The sequence below is a fragment of the Panthera pardus genome, unplaced genomic scaffold (assembly GCF_024362965.1).
Source record: "Panthera pardus isolate Hobbes unplaced genomic scaffold, ASM2436296v1 HiC_scaffold_16, whole genome shotgun sequence".
NCBI classification, from domain to species: Eukaryota; Metazoa; Chordata; class Mammalia; order Carnivora; family Felidae; genus Panthera; species Panthera pardus.
In genome coordinates, this window is record NW_026526721.1 from 83,562,746 (window position 1) to 83,580,470 (window position 17,725).

At 37.1% G+C, this 17,725-nt stretch overlaps 1 protein-coding gene across 7 annotated transcripts in view; it reads right to left on the minus strand.

Moving 5' to 3' along the window:
* The window catches only part of ATP11B (ATPase phospholipid transporting 11B (putative)), a 126,700-nt gene extending 109,247 nt beyond the window's left edge, over positions 1–17,453 (minus strand). For 5 of the 7 annotated variants that reach the window (XM_019463268.2, XM_019463267.2, XM_019463269.2 and 2 more), the window contains exon 1: positions 17,134–17,452. In XM_019463268.2, coding sequence (XP_019318813.1) covers positions 17,134–17,160 — 27 coding nt within the window. In that variant the 5' untranslated portion in view covers positions 17,161–17,452. Of the gene's footprint in view, positions 1–17,133 lie in introns of all 7 variants that reach the window. The other 2 variants (XM_019463270.2, XM_019463271.2) reach the window with 1 other exon arrangement.
* Between the last annotated feature and the right edge of the window lie 272 nt (positions 17,454–17,725).

Below are 17,725 nucleotides of genomic sequence, written 5' to 3' on the forward strand. Positions count from 1 at the left end.
GGAGGGTCAGAGAGAGAGGGAGACACAGAATCTGAAACAGGTTCCAGGCTCTGAGCAGTCAGCACAGAGCCCGACGCGGGGCTCGAACTCACACACCGCGAGATCGTGACCTGAGCCGAAGTCGGACGCTCAACCGACTGAGCCACCCAGGCGCCCCTTGATGTTGATTTTTTAAAGAAGTTATTAGTGTAGGCAGGTTACAGATTTAAATTTTATCACTGGATAAGAAGGGATGTAGCATTCATAAAATATTTGTTAGGGTCTGACAGGGTTGAAAAGCAACTAGATACCTGGAAGACCAAAATATAAGTTACAAATACTCACTGTCTTGGGTCTATAACAGAATCCCTCAAGGAAGAAGTTGCTGCTTTTACCATAAGCAGTACTGCCAGTATTCAAACCAGGAAACCACAACAAATATTTTCAAGTATAGATTTAAACAAGCTAATGTATTAGGTAAAAAATTATAAAAACAACATAAAAATATATTGAAATTAAAGAACAGACACGCTGAGTGAATCCTATTTAGTTATTTAGACAAGAACTGAAACAAAAAGTAGAAAACAGCAGGGTGGAAAAATGATAATTGTCTTATAAATTTTATGCACTGGGAACCTAAAAAACATGCTTCGGAAGAAAATAAAACATATATGTACAAGGTTAAACAAACAGGACCCAGCAAATCCTAAACTACTGGTACAAAAAATTGAAAATTAAACCTCAAGCAGAAAAATTATTATTTAGCAACACTGGGTCAAACTGACATAATTCTAAAAATGTATTTTTAAAAGACACAGAAGACTATTTTCACTTCTTCCAGGAAGCAAGTAGTTCGTTTACACTGCACAATGACTATTAAAATTGTACTGCTGATCTACAGTTCTTGACTTCTACATGTAATGAAAAGAATTTCCTTTAGCAATCAATCAAAGAGTATTTACTGAGTACTTTCTACATGCTTTGTAATAAGCTAAGGACTAGTGGTGATATAAAGAAATAGATGACTTAATCCCTGCCCACCTGGAGTTGATAAAACTTCAGTGATTTAGGTCTTATTTACCTTACATATCACCTAATTTCCTATTTCCACTCACATATTTAAGATCAAACTACAATTATTTTCTCATTTCAATGTGGGACACCCAGCATAGATATTTAGAAAGCAACTGTATATTTTTGTTTAGATGTTAGGAAAGAGGGTTGGACTTGGGATAGGAACCCAGCAAGCATAAAGATGATAGTTAAAATCAAAGAATGTATGAGACTGCCTGTTATGAGTGCACAGTGAAAGAAGAGAAAAAGGGCAAGAGATGGAATTCTCATTTAAGATACACGTGGGAGAAAAGGAATAAGCAAAGGAGAAAGATCACCAGAGAGAAGGAAAAGAGAGGAGAGGTGTGGCAGAAACACAGGAAGAAGCTGCAAAAAAGAATTATTTCATATGCTGTAAAGAAAGATGAAAACTGAAAAAAAGAGCACCGAATTTAATAATTAGGAAATCACTGGTGACTTTGATCAACAGTTTGAATAAAATTAAAAAGGCTATAATGGATTGATTAAATAGGGGTAAAGAAGAGAGTGGGGAAGTAGGGATAGTGATTACAGCTGAATCAAATAAAATATGTGTATTTTTTAGTGTAAGCGAATCATATTTTTAGGTTTGAAATGAAGCATCTGGCAAAGAGGGAGAAAAATCAAGTTATGAGAAAGACAAAATTATTGAAGGATCAAGGAATCATTAAATGTAATGTGTTATGCCAGATGGAGTTTTGAAGCAGAAGAAAGAACACTGGTAGAAAAACTAACATCTGAATAAAGTATAGTGTTTAATAATAATGTATTAATATTAGTTCACAGTGTAACAAGTTTAACCTAGTAATGTAAAATATTAGTAAGAGAAACTGGGTGAAGGGAATATACACAAATTCTTTGTATTATCTTTCCAACTTCTCTGTAAATCTGAAACTATTCTAAGATAAAAAGTTAATTTTTTAAAAGTTAAAAAAATAGTCCTTAAAAACAAGCACATCTACAAACTGAAGCAAACACACACACACACACACACACACACACACACACACACACGGGCATTACATTGACCTAGTTTTTCTTATTTTGCATAGAGTGACTGAAAACTTTATCTCAATCTATGGGAAACATCATCATTAGCATCATTAGGGAACTCATGGTCTAGGAGACAGTATAAAGATTATCAAAACCATCTATGATTACTTAAGAATTTTGACTTTCAGGGGTACCTGGGTGACTCAGTCAGTTAAGTGTCCGACTTCAGCTCAGGTCATGATCTCGGGGTTCATGAGTTCAAGCCCTGCATTGGGCTCTGTGCTGACAGCTCGAAGCGTGGAGCCTGCTTCAGGTTCTGTCTCTCTCTCTCTCTCTCTCTCTGTCTGCACCCACCCCTCTAAGAATAAACATTTTAGGGGCATCTGGGTGGCTCGGTCAGTTAAGCCTCCGACTTCAGCTCAGGTCATGATCTCACAGTTCATGAGTTCGAGTCCCATGTTGGGCTCTGTGCTGACAGCTCAGAGCCTGGTGCTTGCTTCAGATTCTGTCTCCCTCTCTTTCTGCCCTTCGCCAGCTCATTCTCTCTCTCTCTCTCTCTCTCTCTCTCTCTCTCTCTCTCTCTCTCTCTCAAAAAAGAAACATTAAAAAAAAATAGAATAAACATTAAAAAAAATTTTAAGAATTTTGACTTTCACTGTCCCCTAATAAATACCTAAGTTTTTAAATTTTTTTGTTTTGTTTTCAAATTCTTCAAATATATGCTGGAAAAAAGGTTGACAACATTAGCAGGTAAGCAATGAACCAATTTCCTTTAAAGTTGCATAAAGAATTGGAACCACAAAGGGCAGGAGGGGAGGAGTCTCCTGCACATCTAAGTTAGAGGCCTGTGCCTTCACATTTAAATTTCAACAGGAAAACACACATGAGGGAACCATTTGCCAGTTTTTCAATAGTAAAGAATCAAGTCCACCCTTATACCTTTGTTAGCATTTTTCAAACTTGTATATTAAAGAGCACAGTGGAGAACTGAGATAAGCAAATATATCTATATTCCCTTTGTAGCTCAGGAGATATGAGTGAAGAAACAATTTCCTATGTACATATGATTAAGATGAACTGACTACAACTACTTACGCTTTATCTGCCAACTGCACTCATTGCAAAAGACTCTTTCTTCAGAGCAAAATCTTACAATACCAATAAGTAACACAAGTATTTATTGGAAAAGATGTGCTTGATACAATGTGAGGCACTGTACCAAATGTGAGTAAAGATATCTGAGCATTCTGAAATATCAAACTACTTAGTATGTCCTTTATTAAATTATCCTATTAATTTTTAAAAAATACAACTTATAAATATTATGAGCACTGACTATATACTAGGTAGTATGCTTGGTACTGTGGAAATACCAAAATGAGAAGTCAGGGCCTCTGTTCTTTTTATTTATTTATTTTTTTAATGTTTATTTACTTTTGAGAGAGAGAGAGAGAGTATGAGCAGGGGAGGGGCAGAGAGGGAGACACAGAATCCCAAGCAGTCTCCGGGCTCTGAGCTGTCAGCACAGAGCCTGATGCGGGGCTTGAACTCACGAGCTGTGATATCATGACCTGAGCCGAAGTCAGACACCCAACTGACTGAGCCACCCAGACGCCCCAAGGGCCTCTGTTCTATATAAAACTTCATTTAGAAAAAATAAGGCCTCTTAAACACACAAAAAAAGAAACAAAATATCAAGTAAAATGAGTAAAATTTTAACTGAAATAGCAGTAACTCCTTAGATGACTCACTTTTTTCCCTTTAGAAGATTATCAAATACATCCTTCTTAATAGAGTTAAATGTGACATAATTCCATTACAGGTGTAATAAGAGTTATTAATTAAAATGGACAACCATCCTATCTCTTTTCATCATTTCTAATATCTATTTCAACATCACAAACTTGTCAAACTTCAAAATAAATTTTTGATCTCCCAAGGTTCAAGACAAAAAGGAAATTAAAAACATGAAAACTGTAAAAAAAAACGAAAAAACAAAAAAACTTGCCATGCTGTTCAAAATCAATTTATATATATTGCATTTTATAGTAGATAACATTTTCAAGAGGATATACACTAAGGTACAAGCAAGTTCTAACAACTTCTGGTACCTAAAATATTGTGTCAACTTGAGAATGGCTATAGCTGAATAACTACAGGAACTCTCCACCACTTCTCTCCTCTTCCTCTACAAACCTGTCACTTGTGTCTCCAGAGTACCACTGTTGCCTAGAAATTTCTTCTCCTAACTCATTCCCTAGTGTTGCCTCACTCTTGAGCAGATTTAAGGTGGCAGGATTGGGAAAGAGAGATACAGGGAAAACTGCTGCTACTGCTAATTCTCTCCTACACTGCTAAGCTCTCTGGAAAAACTCTCTAGGTTCAAGTCTTGCTGCTGATATTTGTTACTGGCCTTGGAAAAGTCTATACTGTGAGCTCTTCCCTTTGCTTCACAAAAGCAAAGATGAATAAAATACCTGGTTTTCTTTAATTAAGAAGACTTGGGCTGCCCAGGTGATTCAGTCAGTCAAGCATCCAACTTCAGCTCAGGTCATGATCTCCAGGTTCACGGGTTCAAGTCCTGCATCACGCTCTGTGCTGACAGCTCTGAGCTTGGAGCCTGCTTCCAATTCTGTCTCCCTCTCTCTCTCTGCCCCTCCCCTACTTGTGTTTGGTCTCTCTCGAAAATAAAAACATTTAAAAATTAAAAAGAAAAGACTTAGCTAAGTTTAAAATATCTAGATAATCATTTCTGTAATCAAGGGTTGAGCCTTTGGGACTCCATGTCTAGAAACAGGCAGTCTGAAGTTCAAATCCTTTGACATGATAAGGATTAATAGCATCCCTTTGTATCTGGGTCCTAGAGTCAGGTTCAACTGAAAGGAAGCTGAAAAAAATTTGTGTACCTTTAAATATGTATAAAACCTCCAAAGAGGTAACAATAATATCTCTTTTTTTAAAAGAAAATATTATGAGAAAAACCACACAGATATGCATCAAAAACAGACAAAACTGAAAGAGGTCCAATAAATATGGAAATAAAAAAATCACTTAAATATTCAGAAGACAGTATGAACTCTAGATTGGACACAGGTGTGAGAATTAGTGAACTGGAAGCTAGAACTAAGGTATTCACAGTGAAAGCAACACAGAGAGAAAATACATGAGAAATATGAAAAAGAAGTTTAAAAGCCATAGAAGACAGAGTAGTATCAAGCAAGAGTTCTAGACTGAGAACATTAGAGGCTGAGAAGCAGTATGTACGTATGTATGTATGTATGTATGTATGTATTTTTAATATAATTTATTGTCAAACTGGCTTACACACAACACCCAGTACTTATCCCAACAAGTGCCCTCCTGGATGCCCATCACCCACTTTCCCCTCTCCCCCACCCCTCATCAACCCTCTGTTTGTTCTCTGTATTTAAGTCTCTTATGGTTTGCCTCCCTCTCTGTAACTATTTTTCCCCTTCCCTTCTCCCATGGTCTTCTGTTAAGTTTCTCAAGATCTACATATGAGTGAAAACATATGATATCTATCTTTCTCTGACTGACTTATTTCACTTAGCATAATACCCTCCAGTTCCATCCATGTTACTGCAAATGGAATGATTTTATTCTTTGAGAAGCAATATTTAAAGAAAAAAAATAGCTGAAAAATTTTCTGAACCATATTAATAAGAGCCTTCAGACTGAAAGCACACACAAGTACAGAGTAGGAAAAACATGAAAAAATATTATAGATACAGCACAATAAAATTACAAAATATCAAGGACAAAGAGATAACCCTAAAATCCATGTAACACAGATTACTAACAAATGGCAATTAGATTAAAAACATATTTTATACCAGCAATTATAAATGTCAGAAAGCAATGGAATAAGTAGTATCTTCAATATTGAGTGAAAGTAAATGTTAATCTAGAATTCTGTACCTAAATTAGTGTTCAATAATAATTATGAAATAAAGACATAAAAACTGAAACAGATCACCCCTACAAAAGAATGTATTTCATTAAAAATAAAAGTAAATCCAAAGGGAAGAGGTGGTATGCAAGAAACAATGGTAAGTAAAAGAAATCATTAAATTTTAGTAGAAAATAAAAATGAGTAACTGCTAAAAAGTTGGAAAAAAATGTTTTGAGTTTAAAAACAAGCAGAACTAGAACACACATTATGGGGGAAAATATTTGCAAATTATTTATTTGTTAAGGGTCTTGTATCTAGAGTAAAAAAAAACTCTTAGAACTCAATTAAAAGTATTCTAATTTTATGAGAGAGAGAGAGAGAGAGAGAGACAGAGCGAGCATGCACAAATGGGGGACAGAGGCAGAGAGAGAAAGAATTTTAAGTAGGCTCAACTCAGTACAGAGCCCAACGTGGGGCTCAATCTTATGACCCTAGGATTATGACCTGGGCTGAAGTCAAGGGTCAGATGATCAACCAACTGAGCTACCCAGGTGCCCCCTTCAAAAATTTTTTAATAGACAAAAAAATTTGAATAGGCATTTCTCCAGAAAAGGTGCAAATGGCTAACAGGGACATGAGAAGATGTTTGAAATCATTAGTTATTAGCAAAATGTAAATCAAAACCACAATGAGGTATCATTCCCACCATGATGGCTATAATTAAAAAGACAAAACCAAGAGTTGACAAGGATATGAAGACACCGGAACACTTAAAAACTGCTGGTGGGAATGTAAAATGGTGCAGCCACTTTGGAAAACAGTTTGGCAATTCCTCACAAAGTTAAAAATAGAGTTACCATATGATCCAGTAACTCCACACTTTAGGTATAAACCCAAGAGAAATGAAAATATATATGGATGCAAAGACCTGTCCATTAGAGGTCAAAGTAGTGTTATTTCTAGCCAAAAGGTGGAAACAAACTAAATGTCCACCAACTGATGAATAGATAAACAAAATGTACTATATCCATATAATGAAATATTATTTGACAAAGAAAGGAATGAATTACTGATATGTACTGTGACATCAATGAACCTTGAAAATATTATGCCAGGTGAAAGAAAATAGTCACAAAATACCAAATACTGTATGATGCTGTTTATATGAAATGTCCACAGCAGGCAAATCGATAGAGACAGAAAGGAGATTAGTGACTGATTAGGGCTGGGGGCTACACGTTTGGAGGAATGGAAAGTGAGAATTACTGGGAACATAGTCTCGTTTAGGGGTATAAAAATGTCCTAACATTGGAGTATGGTGTTGGCTGCACAATTCTATGAATATACTAAAAAAATTGAAACTTTAAATGGGTAAATTGTATGGTATGTGAGTTAAATCTCAATAAAGCTGGTAAAAGGGAAAAAAGTAGAGCTAAACTATTATGTAATAGTAATGTGAAAAGTGAGAGTGGAAATACTTGAGTTAAAATGTAAATCCCTATATTATCTGTAGGCAGATAGAGATACTCAATATATAGGTATAGCTAGAAAATAATAAAATACAATCCATAGCGTCTACCTCATCAAAGAGAAAAATATAAAAAGAAACTTAACAAATTAAATGCAAAGTCAATCAAAATCCTAGAATGATTCTCCACAGAAGTAGGTAAACTGATTAAAAATAGCATATGGAAGGGTAAAGATCAATGCAATTCTGAAAGAAAAAAAGGATTGGGGGTTCTGTTCAGCCAGATATCAAGACTTTATAAAAAATACTATAATTAAGACAGTGCATAACACCCCAGTTACATTAATGAATAGATGATCTAAACAGAAAATCAACAATCACATATCAGGCCACAAAATAAGTCTCAACAAATTCAAAAAATCAAAGTCATACCATCTTTTCTGACCACATGCTATGAAACTAGAAATCAACCACAAGAAAAAGCCTGGAAAGCTCACAAATACATGGAGGTTAAATAAATGCTACCAGACAATGAACGAGTCAACCAAGAAATCAAAGACAAAATAAAAAAAAAATACACAGAGACAAATGAAAATGAAAACACATCAGTCCAAAATCTTTAGGATACAGCAAAAGTTGTTCTAAGAGGGAAGTTTATAGCAATACAGGCCTACCTAAAAAAGAAAAAACCCAAATAAACAGCCTAATCTTCTACCTAAAGCATCCAGAAAAAGAAAAACAAATGAAACCCAAAACTAATAGAAGGAAATAATAAAGATTACAGCGGAAATAAATAGAAACTAAAAAATAGAACAGATAATAAAACCAGGAGTTGGTTCTTTGAAAATATCAACAAAATTGATAAACCTTTAGCCAGACTCATTAAAGGGAGAGGGAGGGAGGGACACACTCAAATAAAATCAGAAAGAAAAAGGAAAGGAGAGAAATAACAACTGACACCACAAACTACAAAAGATTGTAACAGAATATTATGAAAAATTATATGCCAACAAATTGGGATAACCTAGAAGAAATAGATAAATTCACAGAAACATACAACCTCCCAAAACTGAATCTGGAAGAAATACAAAATTTGAACAGACTGATTACCAGTGATGAAACTGAATCAGTAATCAAAAAACTCTTAGCAAACAAGTCCAGGCAGGACCAGATGGCTTCATAGATAAATTCTACTGAACAAAATGACCTAAAGAAGATAAAGGGGCACCTGGGTGAATCAGTCAGTTAAGCATACACCTTTTGGTTTTGGCTCAGGTCATAATCTCATGGTTTGTGAAATCGAGCCCCATGTCCAGTTCCACGCTGACAACACAGCCTGCCAGGGATCCTCTGTCTTTTCTCTCTGTCCCTCCCCTTCGCACATCCTCTTGCCCTCCTTCTCTCTCTCTCTCTCTCTCTCTCTCTCTCTCTCTCTCTCAAAATAAATAAATAAATAAATAAACAAACATTAAAGAAGACATGATATTCATTCTTCTCAAACTATTCCAACAAATAGAAGAGGATGGAAAACTTCCTGATTCATTCTATGAAGCCAGCATTACCCTGATACCAAAACCAGATAAAGAAACTACAAAAAAAAAAAAAAAAAAAAGAAAGAAAGAAAGAAAGAAAACTACAGGCCATATCTCTGATGAACACAGATGCAAAAATCCTCAACAAAATATTAGCAAACTGAATCTAATGATACATTAAAAAAAAATCATTCATCATGATCAGTGGGATTTATCCCTGAGATGCAAGCGTGGCTCAATATTTGTAAGTCAATCAATGTGATACATCACATCAATAAAAGAGATAAAAACCATATGATCATTTCAATAGATGCAGAAAAAGCATTTGACACAGTACGACATCCATTCATGATAAAAGCCCTCAACAAAGTAGGATCAGAAGGAACATACCTCAACATAATAAAAGCCATATATAAATCTACAGATTTAATGCACTCCCATCAAAATACCAACATTTTTCACAGAACTAGAACAAGCAATCCTAAAATGTGTATGGAACCCCAGAAGACCCCAAATAGCCAAAACAATCTGGAAAAGAAAAACAAAGCTGGAGGTATAACAATCCCAGACTTCAAGTTGCACTACAAAGCTGCAGTAATCAAAATGCTATCTATCATACTGGCACAAAAATAGGCCCACTGTTCAATGGAACAGAAGCCCAGAAATAAACCCACATTTATATGGTCAATCTTTGACAAAGGAGGAAAGAATATGCAATAAGGAAAAGATAGCCTCTTCAACAAATGGTGCTGTAAGAACTGGATGGCTACATGCAAAAGAATGAAACTGGACCGCTGGCTTACACCATACAAAAAGATAAAGTCAAAATGGATTAAGGACCTAAATGTGACCCCTGAAACTATAAAAATCCTAGAGGAGAGCACAGGTAGTATTTCTCTGACTTTGGACATAGCAACTTTTTTCTAGGTATGTCTCTGAAGGCAAGGGAAATAAAAGCAAAAATAAACTATTGGGACTACATCAAAATATAAAGCTTCTACACAGTGAAGGAAACAATCAATAAAACTAAAAGACAACCTGCTGAATGGGAGAAGATACTTGCAAGTGACATATCCATAAAAGGTTAGTATCCAAAATAAAGAACTTATACGTCTCAACACCCATAAAACAAATGATCCAATTAAAAAATGGGCAGAAGACATGAGTAGACATTTCTCCAAAGAAGAATTACAGATGCTCAACATAATTCATCATCAAAGAACTGCAAATCAAAACTACAATGAGACATTACCCCACACCTATCAGAATGGCTAAAATAAAAAACACAAGAGGGATACCTGGGTGGCTCAGTCAGGTAAGCATCTGACTTCAGCTCCGGCCATGATCTCGCAGTTCATGAGTTTGAGCCCCGCGTCAGGCTCTGTGCTGACAGCTGAGAGCCTGGAGCCTGCTTTAGATTCTGTGTCTCCCCCTCTCTCTGCCCCTCCCATGCTCATGCTCTGTCTCTTAATAATAAATAAACGTTAAAAAAAATTTTTTTTAAAAACAACACAAGAAACAAAAGGTGTTAGGGTGTGGAAAAGTAGGAACCTTTGTGTCCTGCTGGTGGGAGAGCAAACTGGTGTAGCCACTGTGGATAACAAGCGGTTCAAAAAGTTAAAAATGGAACTACCCTATGATTCAGTAATCACACTACTGGGTACTTACTCCAAAAATACAAAAACACTAATTCAAAGGGATACATACACCCTCATGTTTAGAGCAGCATTATTTACAATAGCCAAATTATGGAAGCAACTCATTTTATCAATAGATAAATGGATAGGAAAATGTATATATGGAATGTTACTCAGCCATAAAAAGGAATGAAATCTTGCCATTCACAAGTATAATGCAAATATAGTATTAGCGCATATAATGCTAAGCAAAATAAACCAGTCACAGAAAGACAAATACCATATGATTTCACTTATGTGTGGAATTTAAGAAACAAAACAAATAAGCAAAGGGAAAAAGAGGAGAGAAAAATTAACCAAGAAACAGACTCTTATCTATAGACAACAAACTGATGGTTACCAGAGTGGGGATGGGTGAAATAAGTAAAGGGGATTAAGAGTACACTTATAATGATGAGCACTGAGTAATGTATAGAATCACTGACTCACTAGATTGTACACCTGAAACTAATATAACACTGCATGTTAACTACACTGGAATTAAATGAAAAACAATAAAAAAGTGCATTACTGGCGCACCAGATCAACAGATGAATTAAACTGAAGACAGAACTTAGGAAGAGAACAAGATGCATGAAAGAGAATGCTGGTATATGACAGAGAAGTCAAACAACACTGATTAGTGGGGGAAAAGATGGCTCATTCAATAAAAAGTACTGGCACAAATAACTCCATATGGGAGAAAATAAATTCTCTATTTCATACACAAAAATCAATTCCTAAATGTTGAAAAACTAAATTTTAAGACAATTTGAAGAAAACACTAGAAAAACAGCTTTATGATCCTGGTGTATGAAAGGAATATCTAAACAAGTAATAAACTTGTTTATTATAAATAAAATCATTAGTCCTAATACATTTACCTACAAATAGCTTTAAAATTTCTGTGTCAAAAAAAGACACCATCGACAAAGTTAAATACATACAAGGGAGGATGAACCGGAAGAAAATATTTACAACAAACACAACAAAGAATTAGAATACAGATTATTGAAAGAACTAATAAGGAAAAGACAAACTATCCAATAGAAAAACAAGCAATATATGCATATGAATGAAATACAGGACACTTGAATTTCACTAGCAATCAGGGAAATGCAAATTAGAACAAAATAAAATACAATTCACACCCATCAAATTGGTAAATTTTTTCAGGTCTGACAGTACAAAGTGTTGATGAAGATATAGGGAAAGAGGAACTCACATGTTTTGGAAAATAATTTGGCAATACATGCTAATAGTTATAATGTATACACCCCATTACCCAACAATTCCACTTCTAAGTATTCCAATTAAAAAAAAAAACACAAAAACATAAATATTATCACTGCAACATTTTTGTAATAGGAAAAAATGACAACAATCCAAATATCCATTTCAGAAGAAGAGCCTCCTAAAAGACTGGGTAGGGCCAAGGTTGCTTTATTTTGTAGTATGAGAGCCTAGCAACATGCTATCACAGATTAGGTGTTCAGAAAATGTTCAAGTGAATAAATAACTAAATGAGAAAGAAATGGTGTTACTGAAAAGTAGATAAAGAGTTGAGAAAATTTTTGCTATATGGAGAACTAAAAATAGACAAAAATCCTTGCCTTCATGAGATAAATGAGACAAATAAATAAATTACAGAGTATGTTAAATAGTGTTAAGTGCTTAGAGAAATAAAAAAAGGGCTGGGGAATAGGGAAGTATTGGGAAGGTTTACAGGTTTATAGTCAATGTCCAGAAAAAGCCTCACTGATAAGTAACAATTGAATAAAGACTTGAAGGGAATAAGGGAGCCAGCGGATGGCAGTGTGGGGGATTGACATTCCTAGAAGAGGTAATAGCCAGGACAATGATCTTGAGATTGAAGTATGTCTGACCCTTCAGATAAATTGCAAGGCAGCCAGTGTGGATAAAGCAAAGTGAGGGAAAAGTGACATGGGATTTGAGAAGCAGTTTGGGGGGGGGGGGGTCAAAGAAGGGGGAGGTTGCACAGAGGGATACAGATCAAGCAGGGACTTTGTTTCTTACTCTGAGCAAGAAAGCAAGTCCTTATAAGGTTTTAAACACTGAATTACATGATCTAATGTGTGTTTTAATAAAATCATTCCGGCTGCTAGGTTGAAAACAGACTGCAGGGATTGAAGGGATATTTAATGACAATAATGGCAATCATAAGGTTCTTTTGGAGGATCTAAGCAAGGTCCCTACTTCAGTGCTGCTGGGATATTTCGTATTCCTCTAATGCTTGACCTCCCCAATCAAATGAAAAACTGGGTGTCTAAGAATATATGTCTAAACACAGAGATAAAAGAAGCAAATATTCAAAGATCTAGGTTCTTAAACACTAATTCCTGAGATTAAAACTTACTTAGCCATACCAAAATGATACTACCATAGGCCTGTGCCTCCTTTTCTACTCTTGAGAGAAAGGCAAAGAACACAGCTACTTCTAAACTGATGCTGAAATAAATTTGATAATCATTTATTCAACCAACATTTGGTTGGTGAGTATCTATTATGAATGGGCCAGCTGCTGTCTTGAGTACAAGGGATATAAAGATGAATAAGATATGCCCCTACCCTAAGATATTTACAGTCTAGTGAGTGAGTTATCCAGGCTTATATCATGTGCTATACAGAAACACAAACATACTTTTCATGTTATACAGCAACACTAACAGAAACACTATAACATAAGCCACAAATGCAAGCTACATATACAATTTTTAAATTTCTAGTAACCACATTAGAAAAATAAATAAAAAGAAACAGGTAAAATTAATTGAAATAATATATTTTACTTCACCCAATATATCAAAAATACCATTATTTCAACATGTAACCAACATAAAAAATTGGGACATTTTACTTTTTTTTTTTTTTTTTTTTTACTGTTTTCAAAATCCTGTATTTATACTTAAGAATATCTCAATTCTAGCTACATTTCAAGTGTACTGGACAGCACAATTATATAGATCTATTTTCTAGAAAATTGGAAATAATTTGACAGCCACAAGTACACGACAAAGTAAAATAGAGGGAGACTTCAACATGTTTACAGGTTAAAGGAAAAGAGTTAAGACTAAACATAGTATAGATAATTGATAGGGCATGTGGAGAGCAAGATCAAAGACAGGATCTAGAGCACAAGTAGATCAGTTAGTTTGGAAAGGAGGACAGTCACACCTTTCTTTGTGACAGGTGGAAAGGGAAGAATTAAATACAGGTATAAACAAGTTTGGTAAGTGTGAGAGAACAGAAAGTTGAAAGAGTTTAGTTTAGCTTCCCATTTTTCTCAGCAAATCAGAAGACCATCTCACCAGGCCTTTTACTACAGCCAAAATCTGAAGGCAGAAGAACAATTTAAGAAATAGTATCCTGGCATGACAAGATTAAGTTGGATTTTTTAAAATTACAGTAGTTTTCTAGTTTTCTTCTGGAGTGGTCAATCTTGAATTTTGTCATTTTATCTCTAAACACAGAAGCAATAACTCTGGACTCATTCTTTCCTTACCTATTCATTACTCAGCATACACGTACCCAATGTCTACTTCATGTCAAGTACAGTGAGTCACTGAACATACAAAGATGAATTAGACTTACATTTGCATCCCCAATATTTAGCATATTATAATGTCTGCACACAATAAGTGCTTTAAAAACATAGCATTATATTGTTCTGTAAAGAAATATTACATGTCAACTAAAATATGTATTAGCAAAGACTTTAACTTAAAAGTCTAAGGAAGCGCTGTTCAATAGAATTTTCTGTGATAATGAAAATGTTCTACTCCAAAATGTCCAATGTGGTAGCTAATAAGCACATGAGTTTTTAATTTAATTAATTGGATTTTAATTTTAATAGCGTATGTGGTTAATGGCTACCATCCAAATCCAAATATTAGAATACAGTGAGTAGCTAATGGCATTTTCACTATTGTAATCAAGGTGCTGTCATCTCTAAAGGGTTAATACACATAATATGCTGTTAGAAATGAGTATACTATAATACTAATTGTATCAGAAAAATATCATAAGAAATTCTACTTAGAATTCTCTTTGTATAAAATAACTTCAGCACTGTGAGCCAGAAAAGAACAAAAGAAAAAGAAAAAAGATATGCCAATTTTTTCTTTTCACTCTACTTCCTCAAGGGGAAAACATCAACTTGAGTTTTCTCATTGTGTCAAGTAGTGAAAATACTGTGTGGAGACAAAGAGTCAAAGATTTCTTAAATTAGGAATTATTAGAGCATAGGAATTATTTTTGTAATGAAATAACAAGAAACTTTTTTGGCAAGACAACATAAGTTGTTAAAATCAGGATTTATATAATGAATTGTTTATAACTCAAAAAACCCATTCTTTTGATTTGCTTATTAATGTCCCCAAGTTTGTCCCACTTACCTGAATTTTTAAAGTGAACCTACTGCTAAAAGACATTCAATCCACAGAGTGAATGGAAGTATAATCTAGACTTTGAGTTGAATAATTTCTGGCATAATAACTAAAATAGCTGTTTAGGCCTGGGATAGTAAAATGAACTTTCATGACTCTGTGTATCCACTATCCATTATGTATAATTTAAGTGACTGTACACACTTAATCAGAGATACAAACTCCCACACTGGAACAGATCTGATTACATACTTAGATCTGATAACTTAAGAGTAAAACCAGTGAGGTGTGCAACTAGATGTCAGAGATAGCATTTTTTATGCACAGCAACTTGTTCAACTTGTTAACTACCGGGTAAGGCAGTTGTCTTGTAGATTAACTACACAACTTCCTGCCCTTCCTTTTAGTTGTGTTCCTTTGAAGCCATTTTAAAAAACATTACCAGATTGCCTGTCTTGAAGATGAGAGTGGTTATACAACCAAGATTTTATTCAGGTTAACAGAAATACCTAACACTTAGGTGCAGTGTCTTAATCTATTAGAAAAGCTTTAAGAAAACCACTTTATAATGATCTTCCTACCACACAAAAACAGCATCAGCTAAATAAATCTTCTAAATATAAAGACTGGCAAATCAAAGGCATGAGATCAGATCTGTAATCATTAACTTCCAGAGTCAAGTTGTGCTATGGCTTATTGCAATAAAGCCAGGGTATTACAACAATACCGTGTTATAATGACATCATTAGCTTAGTTTCCTAACAAGGCATATATATGAATCTACAATTAGCTAAAAATAGGAAGCCAACACTTAAGTGGTTGGCAGTTCCAGTTAATTTGTAAGATATTTTTCCAGTAATATATTTCACGATGCCTTTTGCAAAATGAATTAAGAGAAGGCTGGCTCTGAAAACAGATTTAATATTAAAATGCTGTTCTAGAGCAGGGAAAAAAAAGTATCAATGCTTTAGTCCCACAAAATCTTTATAGTGCCACAAAAATCGTTTTTGCTGCACTGCCTTTTGAAGTAGTAAATGAAAATACTGAGTTGTAGCAGCATTAATTAATGCGATTTAGAAATTAGGCAGCAGCCAGCAAAAGACCTCATCATAGAGATAAGATTAGACTTCTTCAGCCAGGACCAATTTCTGTCCTCATTGTCACTGTTGCCTTAGTGCTGTATTTTCTGGGCTGTAGTTGCCAAGAGGCAGGAAAGATTTTTCTCTCTGAATTAATTCTGAGAAAGGTGGCGCTTTTCATATGCTTTAAATCACCCTTTTCTAAGATTTTTTTTTTTTTCTCCAGATGTTGCAGTAAAACTGCAAAGTTAACCATTGGTTCCAAACCTGTCTCGTTTGAACTGCCTTGAGAGAATGGAAAAAAGTAAGGTTCACATTCCAAAAGTTTGACTTGAGGTGGGGTGAGGACAGGGTAAGAAGGAAAACATAGTTCTTCTTAACTTTCGTCCAAATCTTTTCCGAAAGTAGACGGGGTGTTGGAATATTTTCTTTCCCTCACCCAGGCCTTGAGTAAAATTTCTTTCGAGGCGAGTGGTTACATGAGATACGGTACCCTCCTCGATAACCAACTCCAACACTGAATCGTGACACCCCAACTGCAAACAGTGACAAGACGGGGCTGAAGATTAAGTCCTTCCCCTCCCCTTCGCTCAAATGTGTCCCAAATCGTTAAGGGCAGGAAACACAAGCCTCTTGGCTCTCCCCAACAGTCAGTCTCTTTCCGTACCCTCGCCCTGTTTCCTCAGGGGGGACGCAGAACCCGCTCCGGACCCCGGCTCGCGGCCGTGGCGCCAGGAGCGGCGAGAAGGGAGGAAATCAGAAGCGCGGGGAGGAAGCAGCCGCCTCCGGCCGGCCGCGAAGTCCGGGGCTCGGAGGCGAGACGCGTGCGGGGGCCGTGAGGGGCTTTCCGGCTCCGGCCCCGCGCGCGTCTCCGTCGCGGCCTAGCCCGGCGCCCGAGCCCCGGCCTCGCGGCTCCGCGCCGCCAGCCCTACCCCGCCATCAGGGCCCAAGAGGCCGCGCGGCGGCGGACGTCCGGGAGGGGAAGAGGCACTTACCAGCTGCTGCCGAACCCAGCGCCACATGCCCCCGCCGTCGCCGTCCCGGTCCCGCGGCACGCGGGGGCCGAGGGGCTGCAGGTGGAAGCTGACGAGCCAGAGGGGGAAGCGGGAGTGCCCCTCTGGCTGAAGTTCCGCTCGCCGCCGCCGCCACCTCACTCCCCGCGCCGGGTCCCCATCTCGCCGCGCCGGCCCTGAGGTCCTACAGGCGCGGCCCCGGCGCCGCCCCCGCCCGGCGCAGCTGAGCCGGCCGCCACGCCGCAGCCACCTTCATTATTGACCGCTGTCACCCGGAGCACCACCACCACCCCACCCTCCCTGCCCGGCCCCCCAGCCGCACCCGGGCCCGCCCCCGGCTCCCGGGCCCGCCCCCGGACGTGACGAAAGGGGCTGTGCGGACCCTGGGGCCCCGCGCGCCCGGCAGCGTTCGGGAACCAGAGTCAGCCGGTGGGCGGGGCCAGCCGCGAGTGTGGCCAGGTGCAGCTTCTGCCCTCTTGTCTCCCTGGCCCCCATCCCAGGGGTAGGATTAAATCGCGCCTGTCTCTCCCCAGAGTCTGCAGCTTCTTGCCGACTCCTCTTTCTACCTCCTGTG